This window comes from Mytilus edulis, chromosome 4, assembly GCF_963676685.1.
Source record: "Mytilus edulis chromosome 4, xbMytEdul2.2, whole genome shotgun sequence".
NCBI classification, from domain to species: Eukaryota; Metazoa; Mollusca; class Bivalvia; order Mytilida; family Mytilidae; genus Mytilus; species Mytilus edulis.
This window is the reverse complement of record NC_092347.1, coordinates 80,906,597-80,934,498: the sequence shown is the minus strand read 5'-3', so window position 1 is coordinate 80,934,498 and position 27,902 is coordinate 80,906,597. Positions and strand designations below refer to the sequence as shown.

Here is a 27,902-nt window from a genome sequence, read left to right as displayed (position 1 = left end):
TAATCTTATATAAACTTGATGCACCTCATGATGACGTTGGTCGATTTCTAATTCATCCTGCAGTTTAGAATTTCTTATTTAGAAGAAAAGAAGATGTTTGGCATGTGTTATAGAGATAATTTATTCTTATTACCTAAGTTTCTTGTTAAAACAAAATTTTATTTTCATCCATAAATAGTGTAAAGCGAAAATTTAAGATTCAGACTCTGTGACTCACACTGACTAACATGTCCATTGCGGTCTTGGATATAGGCTTTTTGTAATAATTTTGGAATGTCACCAATTTTAAGATACCAAATCATACTTTTTATTTCAAAATTTGGGCAAAATTTCTTATAAAATCCTTCTCCGACAAGGATAACCATAGACATACATTCAGATATAAATTTCAAAATGTAGCTTATTTTAGAGCCTCATTAATACTTGAGCAACAGGCACAGTTGAACTCAATTTGAAATTTCTTGTTCTTATAATCATATTTATAACTTGGACATCTGTTGAAGATCATATCAATATCTCTTAACAATGTTTTTGTGTTGTTATGATGTGTCTCATTGTCATATATTCTACATCTCTTTTTTAATTTATTCATTTAAGCTGTTATTTCAATTTCGAAACTGAAAGAATCGTAGTGAGCATGCTCACATACCCCATGGCCCCACATTGTCACTGGGCAAACAAAAACTCACCAGAATCCAAAATTCAAGGACTCATAACTCCTACAAAAGATGTGTTATAAAAGTTCCTTGTGGTTATGCACCACATATTATGTCCTATTTAACTATAAAGTTTCATGAAATTCTGTTATGTAGTTTCTGATGAGTTGCTATAACTAACTGTTGCAGTAGTATATTTCGACCAAAATTCTAAGTTCAAAGGGGCATAACTATAGAAGAATAAAATTGAATCATAATTTCCTGTCATTAATCGATATACACATCTATTTAGTATGTCCTTATTATCTATAAAGTTTAATTTTGGTATGATTTCAGAGGGGTTGGATGACAAGAACAGGACTGATAAATAGACAGAAAGACACACTTTCAATATTATTATTTTCTTTGCATTTTCGCCTAAACATCAATTGTTTTGTGTCTTTTTTTCCACACAGTGTTGAAAAATGCATGCATTTTGTATTGATAATTAGTAGAAGGCATAATAGTGACAATTAACAGACTGATGAAATATTTATTATCTAAAGCATTTTTGGTGGTTGAATTCTGTATTCTTGTTTTCCCCCAATTCTCTTTCCTCTGAAAGCCTTTATATTAGGCAACAATGCTGGTTCTCTTAAATATAGTCCTTTAGCTCCTGGTGTGTAGGCTCTTAATCTTACATCACTGTTTTCACTTTTAGTAACAGAAACCCAGCCTGTAAATAGAAATAATAAACAAGGTGAAATTTCATGTTATATTTCTAGAGAGTGGTTAAAGGGAGTACTGTAAACAAACTTATTTTCATGGATACTTTATTTTGCGTTTCGGTGTTTCAAGCTCACTTTGGGCGATTAATGTTTTAGCGTTTTTCACATTTTCTTGATGTATGTGAATAAGGCATGATCCCAACTTTTATATATTCAGGACAATTTATGTTCACATTATTTTTCTATGTATGTGCACAGATGAACTTGAGATAAAAAGGCCATTTCATAATGGGAAAATTAAAAAATAGCTTACATGTTGCATTTTTACAAAGAAAAACAATTGTGATGTAACCTTTATTCTATTAGACCTTTGCACAACAGCAAACTTGACTCTAGTGGATAGTTGTCTCATTGGCAATTCTTCCAAACTTCTTATTCTTATATAAAGATATCCTTAGAAATATCACTAGAAATATACTGACATTATAGATATCTAACTTCCAAATAAAAAACCAACAAAAAGGTTTAGTATAGGGTAAAGAATACAGAAAACCATAGGTCAAGTAATTGATGAATAATAAACTGTTATCACAGAGATATGTCTCGCTTTTTTGTAAATTCGATAATGCAAATGTTGAAATAAAAGAGGTCAATGAACCATGACTGAAGGTACATGGCTGAACATTCTCAATGGAAATAAGATGTGCAAATGCTAATACAACTGCATACTAAATACCATTGTATAATATCATAAGTAGTTCCCTTTCAACAAACCTAATCACAAACTAATACATGTAAACTAATCAAAGTTTCAAAGTCAATAGACCATGACAGAGGGGCAGGCCAAATAATCTCCATGAAAAAAATTAGATGTGCCAATGCTTATACAACAGCATACCAAATATCATTGACCTACCAATAGTGGTTCCCCATAAACTGACCTAATCACAAACTAATACATGAAAACTAAGCAAAAATTTCAAAGTCAATAGACCATAACTGAGGGGGCGGGGCCAAATTATCTCCAAGGCAATGATATGTGCCAAAACTAATACAACTGCATACCAAATATCTTTGACCTACCACTAGTGGTTCACCATAAACTAGACCTAATCACAAACTATTACATTGTTGACGCCTTCGTTCCCGCCCCCGCCGCCGGAAACAGCATACCTATGTCTCTCTTTTTGACTCCGTCAAGCAAAACAAAAATTGATGTAGTTTGCATGATAAATTCCTTATTCATTAATATTACAAAGTAACGTTTCTTCAACATTCTCTTATTGGCCAAACGTGTCAAGTACACTAAACAATTTACTTTGTGGTAGTTAGCAGGTGCTTTTTAATAATTGTAATACCCGGTAAAGATTTTACAGATTTCAAATAGAATATCTATTTTTGTAAAATCTGTCCTGTGGCGATTTTCAAAACAAAACACCATGACCAAAAAATTTCTGCCATTAAAATATATCTCTTGAAAAAAAAATCTGAATGGGAGACCCTCCTTTTAAAAGTATGAAAAAATCTTGATATCAACTGAAACAAAATCACATGTGTCTGGTTTCAGTTTTTGAACACAAAATGACAAGAAACTGGTATGAACTAGATTCACCCTAAACACATTTCAAAAATTCATTATTTGCAAGTACAGCAAAAATATAGAAAACCTGTTTGGATCATGTTTAAAGCAGTCAGACTTACTGTGATTGGTTGAAGAAAAAAGACTTACCTAGTGATGAAAGCTGAATGTCTGCAATGGCATGGTCATTAGACACAAAGTTTGTCAAATGGTACTCTCTTCCAACTAATGATGGTATACTGTCAAGTCTTTCTTCATCAATAGGTACCTTAAAAAAATAGCTAAATGGTATATTTAATATAAGTAATAAGTAAAAAAGTATACATTTTTACAGGGAAATTTACATTCAAACTGCTAAATAGGATCAACAATAATGTAGGTCAAAATATGATCAGAATATAGAATATAACTTTTATTTTACTAATTCTAAATGAAAAAGCTGATGTGAAAAAAGGAACTAAAATTCTTACAACAGAAAAATAGGCTATGAATTTTAAAAGCTTTTTGGAGTTACCAGCTTTTATAATCTTCAGGCATGGGATGTTTATTGAAAACAAACACAGCAGAAATCATTTGACACATGTTTTTCTCTGTAAATCTGGTATGAGTCTTTTTGTATTTCATCATCAATATCATTCTAAAGATTCATATTTTTACTGGAAAGGTGACAAATGTACTTGTATTTTATTCCAAATTAAGAAACAATGGTGTATTATTTTATAATGAAACAAATACCTTCAAACATTATATTATACCTGCATGCATGTACAAGAAATCAAAAACATACAAGAATGACAAAAATTAAAGTACCATTCATATGTTTTGCTAAACACCTCTATCCCATGCATGCTGGAGGTTAGGTGTCCACATACATGTTAAGCCCCACCTCCTTCAGGTTTTGTTTGTCCCAAATAAGGAGCCAGTAATTCAGTGGTTGTCATTTATTGCTGTATACTATGTATTATATTTATTTATTGTTTTTTGGATAAAGCAGGCTTTTAGATTCAATGTTTAGTGAATTGTTTTACATTTGTCATGTCAGACCTAAATTCTATAGCTTACTATGCAGTATGGGTTTCGCTCAAAGTTGAAGGCCATCTGGTGACCTTCTGTTGCTTAGAATTCTACATCATTTGGTTTCTGTGGGAACTTGTGAAATCATAAACAGTGATTTTTTTTTATTTTCATGGTATAACAATTTTTGTGGATTTTGTAGGTTTAGGTTTAACTATATATATATATAAGCACATATATAATGTATTCAAATACGTAAATATTATCTGTAGACAATGCAGGTTTGGGCAAATCCAAGATTAAAAATATCCTCAAAATAACAATTTTTTTATTTAATCCACAAACATTAGTATTCACCAAAATAAATGAATCCACAGTATAACTTATTTTCTTATCTTTATATAACAACAGTCCAGGTATTTATATTAAAAAAAACACAACATTTGATCACTTCTTCTTTTACTTTATTTCATACCCATTAAACACAATTACAATCATTATAGACATGATAGACTACAGATCCAAAGTGCACAGATCATAGAGAGCAATAATTTAGAAACCTTTGTTCTTCTGTATTGTCAATGCCAAAGACATCCCACCTACAGTGGTAACAACTAAGCTGTTTTCATAGTAAGGCAACTGGCCTTTACTTAAACTTATTCATTTGCACACACAAGAAAGAATAACACAATGCAGGAACATATAGATATACTGTTTCCAGCACAATGTCACAAACTTTGTTTAAAATATTTTAACCCATCAAATATTTAAGAAATGACCTTTCTTGGTTACAACCTATCTTGTTAATTTCTGGCTATTTATTATAATATAGAACAACTTGTACTTTTACAAAAAAATGGTCAGTCCATTATGTCAGAACAATCTCTGTTAATTTAGATAAAACTTTAAAGAGGATAATTAGAGGACAGGTTTATATTTCTTGATAAAAGTAAAAAAAATAAATAGTTGCAGGGTGAAGTGATGGTCCTTCAGAATTAAAGCAACTCCCAACTTTATTAGAATTCCTTTCATTTGGCAGAAGAGGAAGACAATACACAGACTTAGAACTGTCCCACTGTGAGATATAACTTTCACCTATCAGCACACTGGGGGATCCAGAATTTTTCATCAGTGGGGGCCCACTCTGAACAAGCTTCAGATTCAGATTCCCTATATAATCAAGCAAAATTTTCCCTACAGTGATTTTTTTACAAAAATGTGCATACAAGATATTTTTTACCTGGTCAATTCAAATATGTAATAATAAACAGCTGCACCATGAGCTTGTCACATTTTCAAAGAATAAAGTTCAATTACTTCTCAATGTCACATTTGAAATTTATGAAAATCATAAGGGAGCTTACATCAATAGTTATTACCTCATTGAACATCAAACCAACTGTCCCTCATGTTAGAGGCTCTGTAATGTCAGTACCGGTACTTAAGAATGAACATGTTTTAATAACTGGGTTTGTGATTTTGTGATAAAAACTGTTTATTAAACTATCTTTTCTGTTGATCATTTGTTGTGTTTTTCTTAAAACTAATGTTATGTCTAGGGCATATTTGTATTTTTGTGATTATTTGGTCTGTTATCACTAAAACAATAATCATACATTTGTCATTTAGAAAAACTTTGGGGTGTATAACTTTTTTCTTTGTGCATATATTCATCTGTTGTCTGATCATACATCACTGATAAAAACAGTCATATTCAAGTGATTCAAAGAAATCAATATCAATTACTACTTTAAAGTTTGAAATCTTTTTTGGCAAAATCATAAGTTCAATCAGAAATCTTGAAACCAGAAAACGCATCAAAGTTGCTGTTAGATTCTGAATACACTAGTCCACCAGAAGTTAGCTTGATGTATACTCTGTCTGCCTTCTGAAGCTGTAAGACCATATTCATTGTACCCATTTCAAGGCCACTGTCAGTGGTGGAAGGATATATTGCAACAGTTTTCATCTCATTCTTATAGAGGTGAGCTAGAATGTTGTTACTATTAACCTTAGTAATTGTGTATGCAAACTGGTAAACACCTGGTTCAGGGGCAGTAAAAACACCTGTGTTTGGATCATAACCACTGCCAATATTTATCCATACTTTATCAAATTTCACAATTTCACCTGCTGAGAGTGATTTTGATCTAGTAAGAGAAGCAGAAAAGGCTGGTTTTACTGAAAAAGACAAAATAATAAAAAATAATAAAGGTAATGCACGTTTGACTTGTTCACCAACTAATGCAGCCTAACTGCACATTGTACAATTAACAGGTACACAAATAAATTTTTGCTTTATTTTTTACTTGTACAAATATAGTCACCTGTTACCCCATTTTTTTGTTGGTTAAGTGGTAATGTGGATATTTCTTTTTGGGGTCCTCTTCACGGTCAGCATTTAAATAATGTTGATTTCATTGAAAGAATTAGAGACAATGATTTAGATTTTAGCAACTAAAGTTCATATTTTGCGTGTAAATTGCAGGATAAAAACAATATATGAAGATTGTCTGAAATATAAAATTTGAAATTTTACTTAATCTATTATTGTCCAATACATAGATCCCAAATCTAAATACATAGTTAGATTTAGCATATTCAAAGTACACCATGTTCAACTAGAATTCAATAACTTTAAAAATTAATTGACAATAATAGTTTTATAGGGTTTGTGCTGTAATTGGTAGGACAACTTTTACTACTAATCTAATAATTTTTGGTGTTTCAATATTTCTACAAATGTTGGTACAGATGGATGTGCATGATAGTATTTTTATAGGTTTATTTGTCATCAGGTTATGATTACAGTTTTAAACATATTGTGATTTGGGGTGATGGCAAAGGGGTGGAAATATTTTTTCTTGATGCTGTTCAACTGTTAGCATTTAGAAATTAATATTGATAATTAAGCAATTTTAGGAATGAATGATGAAGTGGAAATAAAATTCAGAAAAAAAAAATCTAAGTAAAAAGGATTATAGAATTTAATTATAATGAACTGAAGTTTTTTTTTAGACTTTTTTTAACAAGAGTGCACACGCTGAAATGTCTCGCCTTCTATACTAATCATTGATATTATGTTGATAGTCCTAAGTAAAAAGCTAAGCTTTATAACAACTGTACCATAAACTTAACATTAACCAAGATAACTAAACAAAGACCAATGAACCTTGAAAATGAGGTCAAGGTCAGATGAACCATGCCAGGCAGACATGTACAGCTAACAATGCTTCTATACAACATATATAGTTGACCTATTACTTATAGTTTAAGAAAAATAGACCAAAACACAAAAACTTAACACTGTGCACTGAACCGTGAAAATGAGGTCAGGGTCAAATAAAACCTGCACGACTGACATAAAGATCATTAAATATTTCCATACACCAAATATAGTTGACCTATGGCATATAGTATTAGATAAAAAGACCAAAACTCAAAAACTTAACTTTGACCACTGAACCATGAAAATGAGGTCAAGGTCACATGACATCTGCCCGCTAGACATGTACACCTTACAATCATTCCATACACCAAATATAGTAGACCTATTGCATATAGTATGAGAACAACAGACCAAAACACAAAAATTTAACTATAACCACTGAACCATGAAAATGAGGTCAAGGTCAGATGACACCTGTCAGTTGGACATGTACACCTTATACTAGCCCTATTGCTTATAGTATCTGAGATATGGACTTGACCACCAAAACTTAACCTTGTTCACTGATCCATGAAATGAGGTTGAGGTCAAGTGAAAACTGTCTGACAGTCATGAGGACCTTGCAAGGTACGCACATATCAAATATAGTTATCCTATTACTTATAATAAGAGAGAATTTAACATTACAAAAAAATCTTAACTTTTTTTTCAAGTAGTCACTGAACCATGAAAATGAGGTCAAGGACATTGGACATGTGACTGACAGAAACTTCATAACATGAGGTATCTATAGACAAAGTATGAAGCATCCAGATCTTCCACCTTCTAAAATATAAAGCTTTTAAGAAGTTAGCTTACACCGCCACTGGATCACTATCCCTATGTTGAGCTTAGTAATTCAGCCTAGCAAAAACCACTGCCATTTAATTTTTGGTAAAACCAAACAGATTCTAGTTTTGGACTCTTTGAACACTGATGTGGGACCCAAAATCAAAATTCTAAATACACCATAAAAAAGTCCATATCAATATCAAATGAAAACAATCTGTAGAGGATTATCCAATTAGAAGTTTAATTTAGACACAGAGCATTTCATCTTGTAGTTTTAGAATAAAAGAATTTTGAAATTGGCCAATACAACCAAATGAATCTTTATTAACTTTAATTACCTTTGTTGATCATAGCATTAATCTTTTGCTGAATGGTTCTGTTCATTGCTGAAATAGCTGCCTCTACTGTGTGCAAATCATTTGTAATGCTTACAGTTTTATTAATTAGTGTTAGAATTTGTCTTTCTTCTTTCTGCACACCATCTTTAATGCTTAAAGTTTCATTATTCAGTGTTCCAATTTGTCCTTGCGAGGTTATTACTTTTTGGAGAAGTGCTAGAAAATCCTGTTTTCTAGCATTATTGTCAGAAATGATTGCTCTCTGCCTATTGTTTGTCTGTACTATTTCCTGAGATAAATCATTGGCCTGTTTTTGCAATTTAACAATCTGCAAGTTGGAGACACTTTTCAGTCGTTTAACTTCCTGTAATTCCCTTTCTAACTGATCCGATTTATTAACAACCAATGAATAATCACTATTCAGTTGCGTTGACTGTACTTTCACTGTTTCTAAATCTTTTTGCAGTGAATTTAACTCTAGATTCTTAAGGTCAAACAGTTCATTTTCCAACTGAATTGACCTGTTTAAAACCGCTGAATGTTTATTCTCAAGTTTCTCAAATTTACTATTAAGTGTGTTCAACTTGGTTTCCAAAGCAGCAGTGTTGTTAACGGGAGATGTAATACTGGTACCGGTACATCCACACAGTTGTAAATGGCTCACATCAGATTGTAACTTGGTAATGTAGGCCTCTAAATTACGACGGGATTGACGTTCCTCTATCAACATGTCCAGCAAAAAATTATAATGTTTATCAGTAATTTGTAAAGCTGGTGTGGATTGCATTAGAAATCCATGACAACTTATCATGAAGAATAGGAAAATTATTCCTCGAACCATTTTGATCTTAATTTGACACAGCTGATGTTAGTTTGTCCTAACTATTTGAAGTTGTTAAATCTATACTTGTGTTTAAAAACACCAAGGTCTTGAAAAAAAGGTTGAACATTACTTGGTTTCTAAACTACTGAAAATATTTATCATAAAGTAAATAAAAATATCAGTATGTTTTGGCTTATTGATTAAATATAAGATAAGAGAGGCTTCTTGTTAGTCATATAAGATATTTTAATAAATTGCTTTGCCGAGCCCAGTTGGATACGATCGCAGAAGTTCAACCCTGAATAGTTGTGGCAAAAAAAGACACAATATTCGTGCTTAATACAGGTCTGAATTTGGATTGTAATTAAATATTTGACACATAATAGGTTTCTGACACAGAATAACTGTAGTAAAAGAACTTAGAATTGGTTATATGATTTGAATTTATATTTATTGTTAGCTTTTGTGCAATACACTATGGTGTTGAGAAGTGCCCCCCTCCCCCCCCCTGTTTTTTAAAATGATTTTTCAATAATGATTTTAGACATTTTCTTTTAAATTTCTGAAATCTTCAGGAGAAAAAATTGTCCCCCACAATTTCTTTTTTACCCCACCCTATTTTCCAAAATAAATAATAATTCTTTCCCTCAAGATATGGTCATAATCTCACTTCAAATTTCCAATGGAGTTTGCAACCATAATTATTACCCACTTAAATACATCATAAAAATATTAAAATAGAAAATGACATATATAATCATGGCTAAATTTAAAATACCTCAATCAGCATTTTTAATAGTAACTTCTTAAAATAAATTGACAGCTAATCACATTAAGACAATACAACATTTCTTTATTCATACATGTCATTTAAAGCAGTGCAAGGGAGGTAATTCAAACATAGCATTGTATAAAGTAATTGTTCATTAACCAGAAAACCCTTGTTTTCCCCCTTTTTGTCCCTAATTCCTAAACAGTTTGTGCCCTAACCCACCAAAGCCAATCCTAACCATTCCTTTGTGGTATGGAAACTTGTGGTATAATTTCAGAGAGATCCATACACCATTCCACAAGTTATTGTCTAGAAACTAGAAAAGTGCTTATTTGGGCTCCTTTTGACCCGTTATTCCTAAACTGATTGGACCATAACCCCCAAAATTCATCCCAACCTTCCTTTTGTGGTTATAAATAAACCTTATGTTTAAATTTTATAGATTATTTTTTTTCTTATACTAAAGTTATTGTCCGGAAACCAAATGTCTTTGGATGATGATGACGCCGACCTCAACACTGAGGTGATACTAATATACTACCACAATTTTTTTGCGGTCGTATAAAAAGGAAAAAACATAAATTTTAGGTTTACTTTATGCTGTAAAATAGGACAAACAAAAATAGAATGAAATTCAAAACAGTGTAGCTGTGGCCATTGATTGACACATTAAAATCATCCATTGACTGGGACAATTTAGGTGAACGTTTGTATGTAACGACCAATGCTCACTATGTACTTTTTAAAGACACTTAAACTATGGGGTCACCAAAGGTTCTCAACACCTAAATAAAGTGATTCGAAAAATTAATCAGAAATAACACGATATTTTGATTTATATCAATTATATAAATCAAAACACAAAGGTTATTCCTGATTAATTTTTCGAATTATTTTATAATTAAAGGCGTTAAGAAACCTTTGGTGACCCCACAGTTTAAATGTCTATCGTAGGTACGTCGTGAACAGTGGTCGTTACAGACAAACGTTCACGTAAATTGTCCCAGTCAATGGATGATTTTAATGTGTCAATCAATGGCCACAGCTACACTGTTTTGAATTTCATTCTATATATCATTTTAAATTAATAGGTACGGATAACAAGCAAATTATTTGCACTTTTTCATTACAAAAGTTAATAATACCCCTGATATCAGTATTCTGTGAAGAGGAAGTTGGTGACTAACAGATATGAAAAAGCATCATACAGTATAGTATGATGTCATGAAACTTGGTATTAAATTTGAAAGAGATCTGATTTGCAGTTCTTGAGAGCAATGGGACAAGAGATTTCATAAATGTCTATTATGTGCAATACTATAAACTATTCAATAAATAGTAAGTTGATGAGCTATGAATGCTCACATAGAGTTGCCAATATTATTCCAGGAAGATCTAATTGTATTTTCTGAGAAAAATGCAGAGAAAATTTTTATACATGGACATTATGCGTCATTTATATCCAGATACAAGTATTGGGTAAACATGAAGTTGAGGCACAATACATGTGAGAAAAATAAAACCACAGCATTACATATATGCATGGTCACATGTATCCTGCTACCAAAATTCAGGACACTCTAGTTTTTTGTTCCTGTGAAAAACAGCAATACAAATTATAATTCGAACTTACCTGTAAAACACTTGTTCCATAAGCTTTGTCATAGAATTCATCAGCCTCTTCTTTATCTTTAATGTGAACCTTTATATTGGAAGTTACATGGACTGTCATGAACACTGGCTTGTTTCCCTATAAAAACAATGACCGTGTACATATAAACAGGATTTAAATATCAAGAAATATGTAATAATTATTACAGGCATTTGAAATTTATATGTCCCTTTACAACAGGTTGTTTGATGTCACTGTTTTACTAAATTTACAAAATGATGAAATGTAAGAGTCACTAAGAGAAGAGAAATATTTTATTTATGTAAGACACAGAATGAAATTTTTAAACAAACATTTTTACCTCAATAAAATCTATTCTCCCCAAGGCTGTAATAAACATAGACTGACCAGGTTTTAACAAATACACCCTAGGTGGCACCACATCAGTTGGCAGCAGTTTTATAAGCTCAGTAGGTGTCAATAAGTTGATTATCTGTAAAACATATAACATTTTTCAAATTCAGAAATGACAACTCTAAGCATGTTAAAAGTGTGCACCTGATATGCTAAGTTTTGGATCTTTACAAAAAAACTTTATCAAACTCAACTGTTAATTTTAATAACAATTACAGTATTCAAGTTTTAAAAGTTTTATGTAACAAAATTCTAATAATACGAAAATAAATGTATTTATTGTCTACAGGCTAAAAATTTCTCTACATTAAAAGCAAAAGGCAAACAAACATCAATCAAAATAAAAAAAATTAAATAATAAGACATTTCAGTACAAATACAGAATGACCACAAATTTAAATGTCAAACAAATACAAATTATCTGTAAGCTTGTACATAGAATTTGCCAAAACCATGAAATCAAGTATATACAAAAATAAAATTGTTTCTTAATCCATGAAAATTGGTACCGATCAAAATAAATGTGGCATTAACAGTAATTAGAATGGTGTCTCAGACTTACCTGCTGTTCACATATAACACCAGGTGAATCTAAAAGCCAACGGTTTTGTTGCTGATATTCAACATCATCAAAGTTTATACTAGTAGGTAGATCTAAGAGATGGTCACGTCCACTCTTAGAAACCAGAGAGTCATGCTTCATTTCAAAAGTAGACATGTCATATCGAGGAGGCTCTTGGTAGTCTTCTCCAAAGTCTGTTACACCTAAATAGCCTTCAATTAAATATAAACAGTGAGGAAATTTAATAATGTATTGTGGAGTTCAATTCATTTTTAAAGATAATAAATCTTTATGAACCAAAACTATTGACTTCTTTGTCATTTTGTTTGTGGTATACATCTACAAAACAAATAAAATATTGTTGATTTACTTTAGATTTAGAAGAAAAAATATCTATGAAGATACATGTATTAATTGCATGCATCAAACAGTTAGAATGAACACTTCAATAATAAATATATATTGATTATGAAATCAAACTATTTATTGATGATAAAAACTCACAATAACATTGAAAATTTTGATAGAATTATTTGCTATACATTTGTATTTGTTTGCAACATTTCCAGAAATCACAATGATAAAAAACTTCTGAATTTACAGTATAACATGGTAATACAAATTTTAAAACACATGAAATTGTGATCTTTTTATCATATTAAATACCTGACAAAGTTTATTACATAACATTTTCGGTAAATACCTGACAAAGTTTATTACATAACATTAAATATCTGACAAAGTTTATTACATAACATTAAATACCTGACAAAGTTGAAGATTTCCATTGATTTCTTAAGTTTTCTTTTTCTTGCACTATAGATTTCTGGAGATTTCTTTCTTCAACTAAAATCTGTTTGTCTTGTTTTAACCTTGCTTCACGCATTTGCATTCTCCAAGTTTTTGGATTCAATATTGGAAATTTCAATGTACTGATTGTTGTTCCTAAATACAATATATATCAAAATTTAAAAAAAAAATCATATTGTTGAATTACTTGTGACACAAATGACATTTAAAATTATTTAAAAGACTTATCAAATTTTTATTGACAGTCATTTAATAATTAAAAAAAATTAAGCAAATAAATGTGTTTATCAATATAATTACATTGTTATTGACCATAGTACAAGTCAATTCAAGCATGATAACATAACATTGCACTACACAAAAAAGTGAATATAATTGTACACACATTAGATATCCTGATGAGAGGGAGAAAAATAAAACTTTAAACTTTAAAAATCTTATAAAATTTTGGCTTAATATCTCCTTTTGCACAAAAAATCATATGCCATAAAGCATTTTTTTAATATGGAAAAAGTCTATATACGTGATACATGTGTGTATATATAATTACTCTATCTACATGATCTAGGGCATATTCTAATTTATTTTTTTACTTTTCTAACCCATATATACATTTTACCATCACAAACTTTAATTTCTATCAATATATAATATATTTAAAGCCTTGAATTTTTGGTGTGTTGTTTAGACATTTAACAGGCATTTTAATATACTCCTTTGAGGACATTTAAATTCTCAAATCCTTATATATGTATCGCTCATTCATGCTACATACATGTATGTACATGTACCAGTAATATCTAAGAAACCTAGGTTAATCATTGTTAATCAACATTGATCAAAGGACGTTATGACATGTATGATAGATAAAATATTTTCAATTTTTTTTTATAGATCATTTTAATTCTGTTTGATATACATGATATATTTGCTTAAAAGCATTGATGGAACCGAATATTACAAACTAAATACTGATTTAAACAGAAATTTTTATAGGTATCAACTTATCACCCCTAACCAGATCAACCATTGCAGCTATTTATTCTTTACCAAAAATGTGTTCTTACCTGGCCATACTGAAACTGTAGCTCTATGGACTATTTCCCTGGCTCTAGATTTACAATAATCTGACTGTAGGAGTGCATTAAACAAGGTAGATTTCCCAGCATTTGTATTTCCAAGTAAATAAACATTCCCTGAAAGAAATAATAATCTTTAAATGAATAAAAAATGCAATATTTTAGTATTTATCGCATCTTAAGACAATTGTAAATGATAGAAGTAAATACATGTATTTGCAAGAGTCTCCTCCATAGGTTAAGATCTAGATTTTTGTACAAATGTATCTCCTTGTATATATCTAATCCTATCATTAATAACATAAATCGATAGTGTCTCATTGGCAATCATGCATGTTCATATTCCTACCACATGTGACATCTCCTTATTATATTATATGAAAAATAGAGCAAATTTCTGAAGTTATTTTTCATTGATTCTTACTTTATTAGTTGTTATAATATTGTTAAAAACAATATTAATTGCAAAATTAAAGTATGTACATGTAAAGAACATTATAAACATGTTAAAGACCATTACCATTGTGTTTCCACTGAACCATTAAGTTTGATATTAGGTCTTCTATTCCATACCCTGTTTTAGCACTTATTAGTCCACAGTACTTTATATTGTTACCATTAGGATTGAGACCAGCCTCTTTACATTCTTGAAATAAATAACTTTTTATTCGTTTCAAATAGCCAGATGCATCCATTGGAATTGGATCAACTTTGTTTCCAATTATAAATATTGGACGACTCTGTTTTTTTAATAGTTTAAATAAGTTTGGCATTAAACTATTTCTGACATCAGTAACATCAACAACTAACACTAAAAGAGCCATCTCTTCATTTATTGTTTCAATAATTTTATGAAATTCTTCCTCAGATGATCTTACATTAAGACATATATTGTGATTATGCATTAGGCTACATTTTTGACACAGACTTCTTCTTAATTGCTGTTTTGTTAAAGACAAAAACCTTTCACTTGGTAAGTATCCTGGAATGGAAGGATCTTTACAATGATAAAAGGCTCCACAGCCTTGACAAGTGATATTGCTCATGGGAACTGCAGGATCTGGCTTTCCCATTTTGATGTCTTCATTACTCTGTGTAAAAGTAATATTTTCAGTTTTATCTACATGTATTTGTTGACTAGCTATGACATCCTCTATATGATCTTCTAATGCTCCTTCAGCATACATCAACGGATTTTGTTCTTCAAGATCATACTCATCTTCTAATCCATCTTCCAGCTCGTAAATTGTAGGATCGTTTTGCTTTGATGAAATAAAAGTTTGCTTTTGTTTCACTTCAAATCCTCTTTCCTTTAACATAAATTCTGTAATTGCAGACAGGTTTCTTGATTTGTTAGTTTCTGTGGAATATGTTCGTGATATTTGTACTAATTTCTTTGTAACACAGTATGATCTGTTTATTTCCTTTAATGTACCCGACAGTTTACAAGGGAGTGAAATGCAATGACTGACATATCTTCCAAACATGTCGAAATCTTCTTTTTCTAGACCAAAACAAATTTTCACGTTTTTCTTTGAAGCGGATCCATTTGGTATTCTCTAGACTTACTAAAAAGTCAAAATAATAAATAAACAACGAAACGTGTCCGGAAAGGAAACGCCCATTTTCTGTTGAATTACAATTACCTAGCTCCAGAAATGAGTGAACATGAATACTATGGAGGAGTTGAAGGGTAAATTAACACATAACACCAATATATCTTTTTGAATAAGACAAATTTTAGTCAAAAATTTCCAAAAAGATATTTATTTTTCTTCAACATATCTTGCAAACAATTTTTGGGTAAGGCCTAAGCCAAGAGCTTAACCTGAGGCTGTCACTCAGTCTTTGGCAAGATTCTCACTTATAAAAGCATTGCATATCCATGTTGCCATCATTATTTTATGACAATGCTTTACCTTTTATTTGTACATGGGTCTTAAACAGTTAAAAAGAGCCATTTTTGATACATTGTCAACTTGAAGAAGTCAATACTTGTAACATTTTATTAAAACAAGGAACTATTTGAAATATTTCAATCTGGAATATTTTTTAACTCTTCATAATTTATAAGTAATGTATGATGAAAACTAATCCAATTATGGACGGTTAACAAGGCGTGAATCTGGGTACGTTCACCCTGATTCAGATTTGCCTACCTGTTGGAGGTCATCAAATAGTTACTATGCCTAATCAAAAACTTCATGATTAGTTCAGTTTAAGGGGAACCACTAATGGAACATCTTATTTTTATGGAGTTTATTCAGCCCCGATATGCATTTAAATTGATACAATATTTTTTTCAGAGGAGCCACAAAGTCTAAGATGGTTTTGATCAGATCTGATGGAAAGATTGTTGCATGGAGTGAAGGACCATGTACTAATCAGTGGGTATGAATAGAATAGAATAGAATAGAATAGAATATTTTTATTTACCAAATTAGGGCCCCAGGAGGGCATATGATACAGACAGTATTATTATAAATAATAACATATGCAATACACACACAGTAAAGATATGTAACAAGTGTTATAAAAATAATAAAATAAAATAATATATACAGAAAATACACTCAACAAAATAGTAGCAATGTATTATTATTCAATGAATCTATGTTGAAAATGAATCAAGTGCACCCGGTAAGTGTATTTTTACTTTGAGAAGACAAACATGAGGCATTAGTAGTTAGTGCGGAGAAATGTTAATATATAAAAAAAAAAAAAAAAAAATACAAAAAAATACAAAAAGAACCCAATAAAAAACAAAGCAATTAAGCACTCCCACATTTGATTATGAGGTATACTGCAAATAACAAAGTTTATTTAATAAAGGATATTTAATATGACTTATTTGCAGAAAGCACCAAGAGTCGGTGCTTAAAGGGGAGTCCCTACTTGTACTTAATGCAGATGAGTTAAGCTTCTTAATTATTGAAAATATATTTTAAAAACATATTTTTAAGATTATAGATAATTTCATGGAATTGTATACCTTATAATTTATAATTATTGCAGGTATGTATATATATTTTATGTATATAAACATGATAAAACTACAGGTTTCATATAAACTAGTGAGAGTTGAATATTGTATATTGCTTGAAATTAATTAAAATCATATAAGTTTGACTTCCATAAATATTTTATAAATATATACAGTATTTGAAAGTTTAAAGGAACAGATTTAAAACTATGAAGATGTGGTATGATTTACCAAATGACCAATGAGTCGACTATCCACTAAAGACCAAAGGATGAGAGTTTCAACAACTTTTGGTCACTGTATGGCCTCCAAGAATAGAGCAACACCCAGAAAATTTATTATTTAAACTAGAAAATGTCAAAACAATTAACAGCCTGATTTAACAACAGTCTCTGAATTACAGGCTTCTGGCTCGAAGACACACAAAAAGCATGTGGTGGGTGGGGTCAAACATGTTTGTGAGCTCTCAATCCTTCCTTTACCTGACTGGAAAAATAAGAAGATGGGGTATGATTTCCAATGAGACAAAAATTAACTCTTCACAAGAGTCCAAATGACACAGAAATTAGTTATTAAAGGCCACCTTGAACATTGAACCAGTGATATTGTTGGCTTTTTTCAAAACTACCTCTACCCTTTTTAATTGGGAAAATATGTGTCATATTAAATCAAATTGGGAAATTTATAATAAACCATGAGTTTGACTGGAACTTTAATTTGCAGACCCCATTTCAAGAGGTAAACCCTCATTTGAAATAAGACCCCTTATTGTCAGTGATGATACAGCCTCTGGCCTTTGTTAGTCTTGTATTATTTTAATTTTAGTTTCTTGTGTTCAATTTGGAAATTAGTATGGCATTCATTATCACTGGACAAGTATATATTTGTTTAGGGGCCAGCTGAAGGACGCCTCCGGGTGCGGGAATTTCTCGCTACATTGAAGACCTGTTGGTGACCCTCTGCTGTTGTTTTTTATTTGGTCGGGTTGTTGTCTCTTTGACACATTCCCCATTTCCATTCTCAATTTTATAGACCCTCAAATCTGCACATATAGTCATTTTAGGCATGAACAATGTTTAAATGAGTGTTTATCAGTTTGAATTCATGCACAATCACTACTGAGACTGCACTGTTTGGGAAAAAAGTGGTCTTTTTGGGAATAATTTTAAGCCATTTATTTCTTCAAATTGGGATTCTTCTCCAGGGGAAAAAGCCTTTATTCTCCAGTTATTTAAGGCAAACAATATCACTGCTGAACATTGAACAATGAGCAAAACCCATACCCAATTTTAAGCTATATAATATGTCCATTCATATTGCTGAATGAAATTTTTTTCTATTTCAACAGTGGACTTAACGAAAGATTTTGGTTGACCACATATGATTTAAAGCATTACACACTATTGTGGCATACTTTTATATTATGTTGATTAGTAAAATATTTTAAGTTTACATCTTTTTACAGCTGATTGGTCAAGAGGAATGTCTGAAGAGAGTCAATGATATGACACAGGAAGCTAAGAAATCTGCTGGTTTAGATTCAGATAAACCAATTAGATCTTTGGTGTGTATAGAAATAAATTTTATTTTTAGCATTTCTCACATATTAGGATGCAGTTCTCTAGCACCAGTGCAATTTTGTTTGCTAGCTGTTGATCCAACTATATCTATGCATTGAAGTACACAATAACTATGATAACTGTTGTGGGGTAAAATTCAACTTATTATTTATTGTACCTATTGCAAAAAAATCAAACAATTACTGTCATAAATTGCCTTACAATCTAACTAAATTCAATGGGCCTGATCAAGGTATACATGTATTTTAGATCATTTGTTAGAAATGTAAAATATGTAAAGGCAAATAATTTGGGTAGACTGCATACAAACAAACTGGCCAAAAGCAAGAAAATGAAAAAAACAAAAATGAAGATTATAAAATAGCCATAACTGTTAAAGAATTATACATTCATCTCAAGCATGGAAAAATTTGTTACTGCTTAATAACAGTAGGAGAGAAAATCTCTTTTAATTAAATGGAAAAGAAGTGATACTGATTAATAGATTTTTAATTTTGCTTAGTTGTTTTATTGAAGGGTTTATGTATGAGTGGAGCTGACCAGAAAGAGGCACAACAACAGTTGATAGATGGAATGAAGTCAAAATATCCCAATGCAAGTCAAGATGTGTCTGTATCTAGTGATACAACAGGTGCCATAGCAACTGCTACTGCATTAGGTTATTATCTTTATTTCATGGTCACTGAGGCTGATTGTTTATATAATACTGAATTCAATAATAGAATGAAATTCAAAACAGTGTGGCTGTGGCCATTGATTGACACATTAAATTCATCCATTGACTGGGACAATTTAGGTGAACGTTTGTATGTAACGACCACTGCTCACTATGTACTTTTTAAAGACACTTAAACTATGGGGTCACCAAAGGTTCTCAACACCTTAATAAAGTAATTCGAAAAATTAATCAGAAATAACACGATGTTTTGATTTATATCAATTATATAAATCAAAACATAAAGGTTATTCCTGATTAATTTTTCGAATTATTTTATAATTAAAGGCGTTAAGAAACCTTTGGTGACCCCACAGTTTAAATGTCTATCGTAGGTACGTCGTGAACAGTGGTAGTTACAGACAAACGTTCACGTTAATTGTCCCAGTCAATGAATGAATTTAATGTGTCAATCAATGGCCACAGCCACACTGTTTTGAATTTCATTCTATATACATTTTGTAGTTTATGTGTATTTTCATTTAAAATAAGCGAGATAATTAGCTATTTCCAGTTTATATAATGTCACTTCTGGAGTCATTTGATCATTTTCTTTATACTGATTCCAAAAATATATACAATCCAGGTATCATCACTTTTGTGTGAACAAATTGTTTAAACATGGTTAGTTTCAAATACGCAATAACTATGCAATATCATATATCAAATATCTTATCGACATGATGCAAAACAAATATGAATTTTTACATATATAAGTAAAAGTGGCAGAAGAAGTAAAAAATATAACAGTAATCAGAACAAAATAAATAGTTCTCTCTTCTTTCTTACAGGGGGCATAGTGCTTATATCAGGGACTGGGTCTAATTGCCAGTTAAACAATGAAGATGGAAGCATGTATAGGTGTGGTGGTTGGGGTCATCTCCTTGGTGATGAAGGGTCAGGTAGGTTGTACAAAATAATTTTACAATTGCATGAGTGTGTACTTGCAACATTTGGTAACATGTTTCTAAATATTCATGGTTTGTCTGTAATAATGATAATGGTTGAATATGTTGGGGCAGAGCAAACTTAAAATTTAGGACACCATTATTGAGGATGAGGTTGGATGCCATAATATAACCAACAAGGGAAATGGATTAACATGTATCTATCAAGCTGTGTTTTGTTGAAATCTCTGATAACATGCAATAGTTTATCACAGCAGGTATAATCCAAGTTTTTTAAATTCATTTATCTCTGATCAATTGAACTTATTTATTTTGATCTGAGTCAGCTTTGATTAATTTTGCAGTCTCCCTTAAGAAAATTTTACTCAAATAATCATAATTTGTTCAAGTTAGAATACAAGAAAATCTTGACAAGAGGCTTGTGTTGTTTATTAATATAACAAAAGTTATTCAACCAAATTATTTTTTTTATTCAGAAATTGATTATTTGATTGTCGTTTATTATGATACATAATACATCAGGACTTTTTATCTTTTTCTTCCATTATTTAGCTTACTGGATTGCACAGAGAGCCATAAAAACCATATTTGACCATGAGGACAATCTTTGTGTTTGTCCATTTGACTGTACATTTGTATGGAATACTATCAAGACATATTTTAAGGTAAAAACTTATTTTAAATTCATATATCTTTTTGTAAACACACGTTTGATTGATTGTTGATGCTAAACACCACTTTCAGCACATATTATAATGTGACGATGGAAGTTTTTAATGACTCTGACTGGCTATACAACCCTTGCACGGTCAGTAAACAAACCAGGTTCTGGCAAGGGACAATTTTGATTGTTTGAGATATATTTAGAGATAACATAGATTTGTACTGAAATATAGACCATGTACATAATAATTTTGTTTTAGGGTACATTATTGTATGCCATTAAATGGTTTAGATTATGTTCTAATTTACATTGGTTCTAATGTGATAATACTTCTAGTTTCTGATTTTGTGATTTTTATGCCCCACCTACGATAGTAGAGGGGCATTATGTTTTCTGGTCTGTCCGTCCGTCCGTCTGTCCCGCTTCAGGTTAAAGTTTTTGGTCAAGGTAGTTTTTGATGAAGTTTAAGTCCAATCTACTTCAAACTTAGTACACATGTCCCCTATGATATGATATTTCTAATTTTAATGCCAAATTAGAGTTTTTACCCCAATTTCACGGTCCACTGAACATGGAAAATGATAGTGCGAGTGGGGCATTCGTGTACTGAGGACACATTCTTGTTTTAAACCTGAAAATGTGTGTTTTTTTGTAAAGCAAATTTCATGGCTTTAGTAAACTTCAGAAAATTGAAATGATGCCCTTCAATGGCTTCTAGTTACCTTGAAAAGTAATGAATTTACATTATTTTGATCTGAGATTTTTTTTTATTTCATTATTATACAGATACAAGACAGGAACCAAATACTTGGAAGTTTCTACACCAATTTTGACAAGTCATTCATCGCAGGGATGTGTAAAGAATTAGCAAGAGGTCAGTGGTATGTATAAAATGGCTAATGAAATACTGGCAATAAAATAAAAAAAGTAGTGTGTGTTGCCTTAATATGTACTTGTTATAAGTTTGAAACAAGGGTCTGGAAATGCTATTTTCTTTTTACCAATCATCAAAGACTTAAAAACAGATGACAGAAATGGAATTTCAAATTTTCTCAAATTGAATTAAAAATTTACCAAAATTTACCAATAGCTTTTTGTCAGAATTTAATTTTTTTTTTCATTTATAAGTTACCAAATTCGGATTGTACATGTAAATCTTTTCTGGTAAGCAAACTGCAACAGGGTATTGTATGATAATCTACCAGGCCATCCAAGTTACTGTGAAAGTATTTTAATTTGTGGGTATCAATTTTCGTGGTTTGAGCAACATTCAAATGTTTGTGGGTTTTTAAATTCATTGATTTTAGTTTTCTAAAAAAAAAAATGAAAGCTATTAGAAACGAAAGTTACAAATTGTCTGGATTGAAGGAAATTGCAAAGTAAACATTGACCCGTGTAAATCGTGTTAATCGTAGTAATCACACTAATCAACCCGAGATAGATTGATCAACAGATTAAAGACCATCAAAGGTGTTAATTAGGCCATAAACATGTCTTCTAAAGAAAACAGTAACTTAAAAAAATGCTATAAATGTAATTTGAATTGCAAATTAATTCTTATCAAAAGCAACCCCAGCATAACATTATTATTACCCATACGTTTGAGAACTATGGGATATGAAATGAACACTTTATCATAGCATATCAATACCGGAAAACTGACTTTCATCGATCACAAACAGTTTTTCTGAGAATTAAAAGATCAAAAGTTGTACAGTTTAGGATATTTAAGATTAAATGGGTATAATCCTGTCTACAGTTGTAGTTCATAGTGCGTGTGCCCTGTCACTACTAGAATAGTACTCTCAGATTTGGCGATATTCAATATATTCTCTAGATCATTTCAGTAGTCAAACCTACATGGGGATCTTTCCATGCCTTGATTTGGACAATGGTTGTTTTATTTCGTTGGACACTTAAATTCAAGGATAAATTCATCCACGAAATCCACGAAAACCATGAAAATTGGTTCCCCATGAATAAAAGTACTTTCACAGTACTACCATTTGATAGTCAGAAGAAACTATGTATTGTAATTGTGAATTCCTCAATAATTTGTCATCATCTTGAAGCACCTCATTTATAGAAATCAAGAATATTAAATTGTTACATGTTTCTTATTATTGATGGACAAAATACATTTGTTTTTCATTACAAGGGATCAAAAACCAGCCTAATCATACCTTCTCCTTTGTCAATTACACTAAGGCTGAGTTAGCACAAAAAAACTAAAAAACACAGAGCAAAAATGATTAAATTTGGAGAAAAAAGTGGCATACATGTATATGATAAATGTATAAATTTTTGTGAAGAGAAGTGAACTTTTATAGTTTTATTAACTGTCAACAGATATGTAGGCATTTAAGTAAAAAGCAGAGAAGACATAATATTGTGTGTCTATTAAATAAATGTCATTACAGGTTCGTTCTAAACCTTCAGTAATTTTTCAGGTGCTTCAGAAGAGAAGGATAAATTATGTTTACAGTTATTCTGTGATGCAGGAGATATTCTTGCCAGACATATTGTTGGCTTGGAACCAAAGATAGACCAGGTTAGATTTTATTTTTCACCTTTTCAGGCATCATACCACCATTAGAATTTATCCTGAAACTTAAAAGCTACAAAAGTAATATAAGGCAGCAACCATTTGATTTTCTGGGGGGGCTATGGTTTTTTTTTCTGGACAAATTATTTTTTTCGCCTGCGGCGAAAAACAATCTATTTTTTTCGCGACAAGTCGAAAACAATTTTTTTCTTTCAATTTTAGCATTACATATAGTGGCAGTTGAGGGTGAAACAAACAATTTTTTTTTCTCAGAATCAAAAACAAATTATTTTTTTCTCCAAAAACTGGAAACAAACTTTTTTTTCCAAAAAAAACCATAGCCCCCCCCAGAAAATCAAATGGTTGCTGCCTAAGACAAGATCTATGAATAAGTCAAACATTAGCAAAATAGTGGGTCGACTTTTTGTTTAAATTATTTAGCTCAATAGATGGTTTTATCCCCTATTTTTTTTTATTTTTGGCAAAATAAATAACACAGAAAAACTGAATAGAGAAAAATTATCAAGAGAGTTATGTCATGAATAATATTCTAGTCTTAATTTTGGAGAGTGGTCATTGTTGAAAGGCACATAGATCAAGTTGAGCAACAAAGGCTTATAGTGCATCTATATTACCAATTAACTTTCAGCTCAAAACAAAAAATAAATATATGTATTTGTAATGTTAAATAGTATATGTCTGCCTGTGTGTAGTGATGTTAAATAGTATATATTTTTGTTGAAGCATTATAAATGATGATTTCCTTAACTATTTTTGTTATTTCTTTTTGATGATCAGTCTCTGCTGGATGGAGAAAATGGTCTGAATATTGTGTGTGTTGGTTCTGTATGGAAGAGTTGGGATCTACTACAACAAGGTAAATATAATCATTGAAAGTCTAATCATTTGGTCCACACAGAATTTATTCTCCAATGACATTTTGATGCTACTGATATCATTTCAAAGGTTCTGTTGTTAACTTATCATTTTCCATAATTCGGAGAGGGTTGTTAAGTGTTATTTTTATGCCCCACCTACAATAGTAGAGGGGCATTATGTTTTCTGGTCTGTGCCTCCGTCTGTTCGTTCGTTCGTCCGACTTCAGGTTAAAGTTTTTGGTCAAGGTAGTTTTTGATGAAGTTGAAGTCCAATCCACTTGAAACTTAGTACACATGTTCCCCATGATATGATCTTTCTAATTTTAATGCCAAATTATAGTTTTGACCCCAATTTCATGGTCAACTGAACATAGAAAATGAAAGTGCAAAGTTCAGGTTAAAGTTTTTGGTCAAGGTAGTTTTTGATGAAGTTAAAGTCACAACTACTTGAAACTTAGTACACATGTTCCCTATGATATGATCTTTCTAATTTTAATTCCAAATTAAAGTTTTGACCCCAATTTCACGGTCCACTGAACATGGAAAATTATAGTGCGAGTGGGGTCTGTGTACTATGGACACATTCTTGTTTTGTTATATATTCATTCATTTTGAAATAGCCATTGCATTTCCTATTCTTTAATGCACATACCCCTCTTTTATGGCTCTATAAAAAGAAGTTGTGTTATTTAATAGAAAATATTTGATTGCTTGTTTGGATTTTATTCACAACTTTTATAAACATATGTCTATTGTTGAATACTGTCTATTACCTAAGGAATGTCTTTTGTTTATGTGTGTAATAGTGTTGGTGTCTGTTATTGGCATGTACTGGTGCATCACCTTTTATTCATAGGCAGAAAAGAGTACATAGAGTATAAATATGTGCACAAAGGGAAGTACCTTCCAAAAAAATATTGCTTAAAAGAGGGACGAAAGATACCAAAGGGACAGTCAAACTCATAAATCTAAAACAAACTGACAACGCCATGGCTAAAAATGAAAAATACAAACAAACAACAGCACACATGACACAACATAGAAAACTAAATAGAATATTAAATTGTAATGTTAATGTTTAATACCAAGTTCACAATACAAGTTAAGAACAATGGTTACCCACTTAGTGCTTTCAAGCATTTTAATTTATGTTTTTCTACTTGTAGGATTTACAAATGTTTTAAAGACAAATTGTGACAGAATACAAAAATTTTGTCTCCTTGATCTGACCCAATCAGCGGCTTTAGGAGCAGCCTGTCTCGGTGCCAAAGACGTTCAGTTTACACTTCCCATGGACTATAGTGCTAATGCCACAATCTTACATAAAGCGGTATTATGATAGATGATGTGGAACAATCTGGGGAATAAACTGTTTTCTGACCAATTTATGTTACCAATGGACAAATAGTTTAAATGCTAGTATTCGATGCGTCAGGGACATATTTCGTACCATGCTAAATGATTTACTTTGAATGTCACAGATGTTTATGAAATTTCTTTAGTAATGAACACGATAAAAGATTTATAAGGAACCTGAAAATCTATGTAAATTTGATATATCAAACTTTAAAAAAAATGAATTATATAAGACAAATTTTTGCTTATAATGCTGTCTTGTCATACTAACTATGTGCTCCTAACTGAATGTGTTTATGTACTAACCAAATTTGGACAATTTTTTAATCCTTTTTAAAAGATTTTAGAAATATTGGAAATATTATCTAACTAAATTGTTTTTGTGATAAATCTATCGTACCATTATACAGTAATTTTGGTCATGAAATTAAATTCATAAGAGTTCTCTAAAAAGACATGTTGCATATAAATTGTAAAAGGATGTTTTCATGATCATTAAAACCATACAATATTTGGAGACAAACTTCTAGGAATATGAAATTCCTGAATTAGATGTGTTTAATTTAACAAGTAGGACACTATACATTTTGTAAATGCTTTAATTTATGTTTTTTACTTGAACGATTTACAACAATTTAATGACAAATTGCAATAGAATTTAAAATATTTGTCTCCTTGACCTATATCATTTGGTCTCAGTGAAGAGATGTCTCATTGACAATCATACCACCTCTTCTTATTGTTATAGTAATGGATAAAAAATAGGCTTCTTTGATCTTTAAAGCCAACAAAAGGCTGTTCTTGGACATAGTCCTTGGTGCTATTGTTTTTATTTTATTTACACTTCGCTAAAGATTTTATACAGTTAAATGCATACCAGGTAATGCATTATTTATTGATTTCCAATTATAGTTCAATGAGCCAAGGTTGTATGCAAAATTTTACCATAATCTGTGACATAGTCCATTTACTGTATCGTGTCCTTTAAAGAACTATACAAGCAAGAAATTAAAAAGTTTCAGCAGTTATTTATGTAACATGATTATGTGTGATTGACAATATCCATTACTAGTATTATATCATGTATAGTAACTTATAGCTTTCTGTCTCTCACTTAAGTAGCTTTTGCTTAAAATTGCCAATTGTATTTTTAATGTATAGTTTTTTTTATTCTGTAAGTTTTTTATGCAATTTTATGAACATCATGAAATGTTTTGGGTAATTTTTTATATATATTTATAAGCCACACAAATCTATAAGATTAAAATATTCAGCTCTTAATCATATTGAGAAATCCTAATTCAGTCATCTCTTACATTTGATTTTAAAAGCAGGATGTTGATATTATGTTTTGTTTTCATTGTGATGACTTTATACATAGCAGGGGAAGGTGCAATGCAATTTCTGTGAAACATAACAGAGTTTAAATCAGTTCTTAAAATGCCAATAACAAAAATGTTAAAAAGTTCTAAGTGTGAAGAAAAGCTTTACTAAAAAATGCCGTTCTAGGTACTGCCATATAGCATTACTGTAAAATCAGATTTTATTGCATGCATTTATTATTGTGATTTTGTCATTTAATACCAAAATGCAAGTTCAATTTATTGCGATTATAAACCTGTCACAATTTTCGCAATAATAAAAACCTCACAATAATTAATTAATTTACAGTAGTTACTTTCTGGGATATTGACCTTTTTGTTTCTGTATATGATAATAATATAATAGCTAGTAAAGGTTATGGTACATTATTCAAGGAAATGTAGAGGCTAGAGATGAGGAAAGAATAATCAATCTATTGTCACATTCGTTATTGATATTACTTACCGGTAGTAATGAATTTACAACTTTACATATAATTTGTTAATGACACTTTGTTAGACTTGTAGTAAAGCAATTTAAATATT

At 30.8% G+C, this 27,902-nt stretch overlaps 3 protein-coding genes across 4 annotated transcripts; 1 reads left to right on the top strand and 2 right to left on the bottom strand.

The window, feature by feature from the left end:
* Positions 1-1,174: 1,174 nt before the first annotated feature.
* On the bottom strand, positions 1,175-15,944 carry LOC139520683 (nitric oxide-associated protein 1-like). Of its 2 annotated transcripts, XM_071313552.1 has the most exons (8): positions 14,887-15,944; positions 14,355-14,483; positions 13,243-13,422; positions 12,478-12,689; positions 11,863-11,994; positions 11,523-11,639; positions 3,093-3,210; positions 1,175-1,371 (listed from the first exon to the last, which is right to left on the bottom strand). In XM_071313552.1, exons 1-8 carry the CDS (start codon positions 15,851-15,853, stop codon positions 1,196-1,198), a joined length of 2,031 nt encoding a protein of 676 aa, XP_071169653.1. In that variant the 5' UTR covers positions 15,854-15,944; the 3' UTR covers positions 1,175-1,195. The 2 variants fall into 2 exon arrangements, 1 of the variants encoding a protein (XP_071169653.1); XR_011663939.1 differs by lacking the exons at positions 1,175-1,371; positions 3,093-3,210 and adding an exon at positions 10,336-10,646 and having other exon boundaries at positions 10,873-11,639; positions 14,887-15,935.
* Positions 5,743-9,188, bottom strand: LOC139518613 (uncharacterized). Its single transcript, XM_071310086.1, has 2 exons — positions 8,295-9,188; positions 5,743-6,137 (listed from the first exon to the last, which is right to left on the bottom strand). The coding sequence occupies exons 1-2, from the start codon at positions 9,133-9,135 to the stop codon at positions 5,743-5,745; spliced, it is 1,236 nt and encodes a 411-aa protein (XP_071166187.1). The 5' UTR covers positions 9,136-9,188.
* On the top strand, positions 15,938-27,902 carry LOC139520684 (N-acetyl-D-glucosamine kinase-like). The gene is made up of 10 exons (XM_071313553.1): positions 15,938-16,059; positions 16,673-16,757; positions 18,815-18,913; positions 19,446-19,587; positions 20,436-20,546; positions 21,105-21,217; positions 22,003-22,090; positions 23,667-23,767; positions 24,560-24,638; positions 25,806-27,902. Exons 1-10 carry the CDS (start codon positions 16,025-16,027, stop codon positions 25,976-25,978), a joined length of 1,026 nt encoding a protein of 341 aa, XP_071169654.1. The 5' UTR covers positions 15,938-16,024; the 3' UTR covers positions 25,979-27,902.

Excerpts from the sequence above, each read along its gene's own strand:
- LOC139518613 (XM_071310086.1), bottom strand. The coding sequence starts at position 9,135 with ATGGTTCGAGGAATAATTTTCCTATTCTTCATGATAAGTTGTCATGGA. Across the intron at positions 6,138-8,294 it reads TAATGCTATGATCAACAAAG|TAAAACCAGCCTTTTCTGCT; the intron begins GTAATTAAAGTT and ends TGTCTTTTTCAG.
- LOC139520683 (XM_071313552.1), bottom strand. The coding sequence starts at position 15,853 with ATGTTTGGAAGATATGTCAGTCATTGCATTTCACTCCCTTGTAAACTG. Across the intron at positions 13,423-14,354 it reads TACAGTTTCAGTATGGCCAG|GAACAACAATCAGTACATTG; the intron begins GTAAGAACACAT and ends TATTGTATTTAG. Across the intron at positions 11,640-11,862 it reads GGAGAATAGATTTTATTGAG|GGAAACAAGCCAGTGTTCAT; the intron begins GTAAAAATGTTT and ends TTGTTTTTATAG.
- LOC139520684 (XM_071313553.1), top strand. The coding sequence starts at position 16,025 with ATGAGTGAACATGAATACTATGGAGGAGTTGAAGG. Across the intron at positions 19,588-20,435 it reads AGCAACTGCTACTGCATTAG|GGGGCATAGTGCTTATATCA; the intron begins GTTATTATCTTT and ends TCTTTCTTACAG. Across the intron at positions 23,768-24,559 it reads TGGAACCAAAGATAGACCAG|TCTCTGCTGGATGGAGAAAA; the intron begins GTTAGATTTTAT and ends TTTGATGATCAG.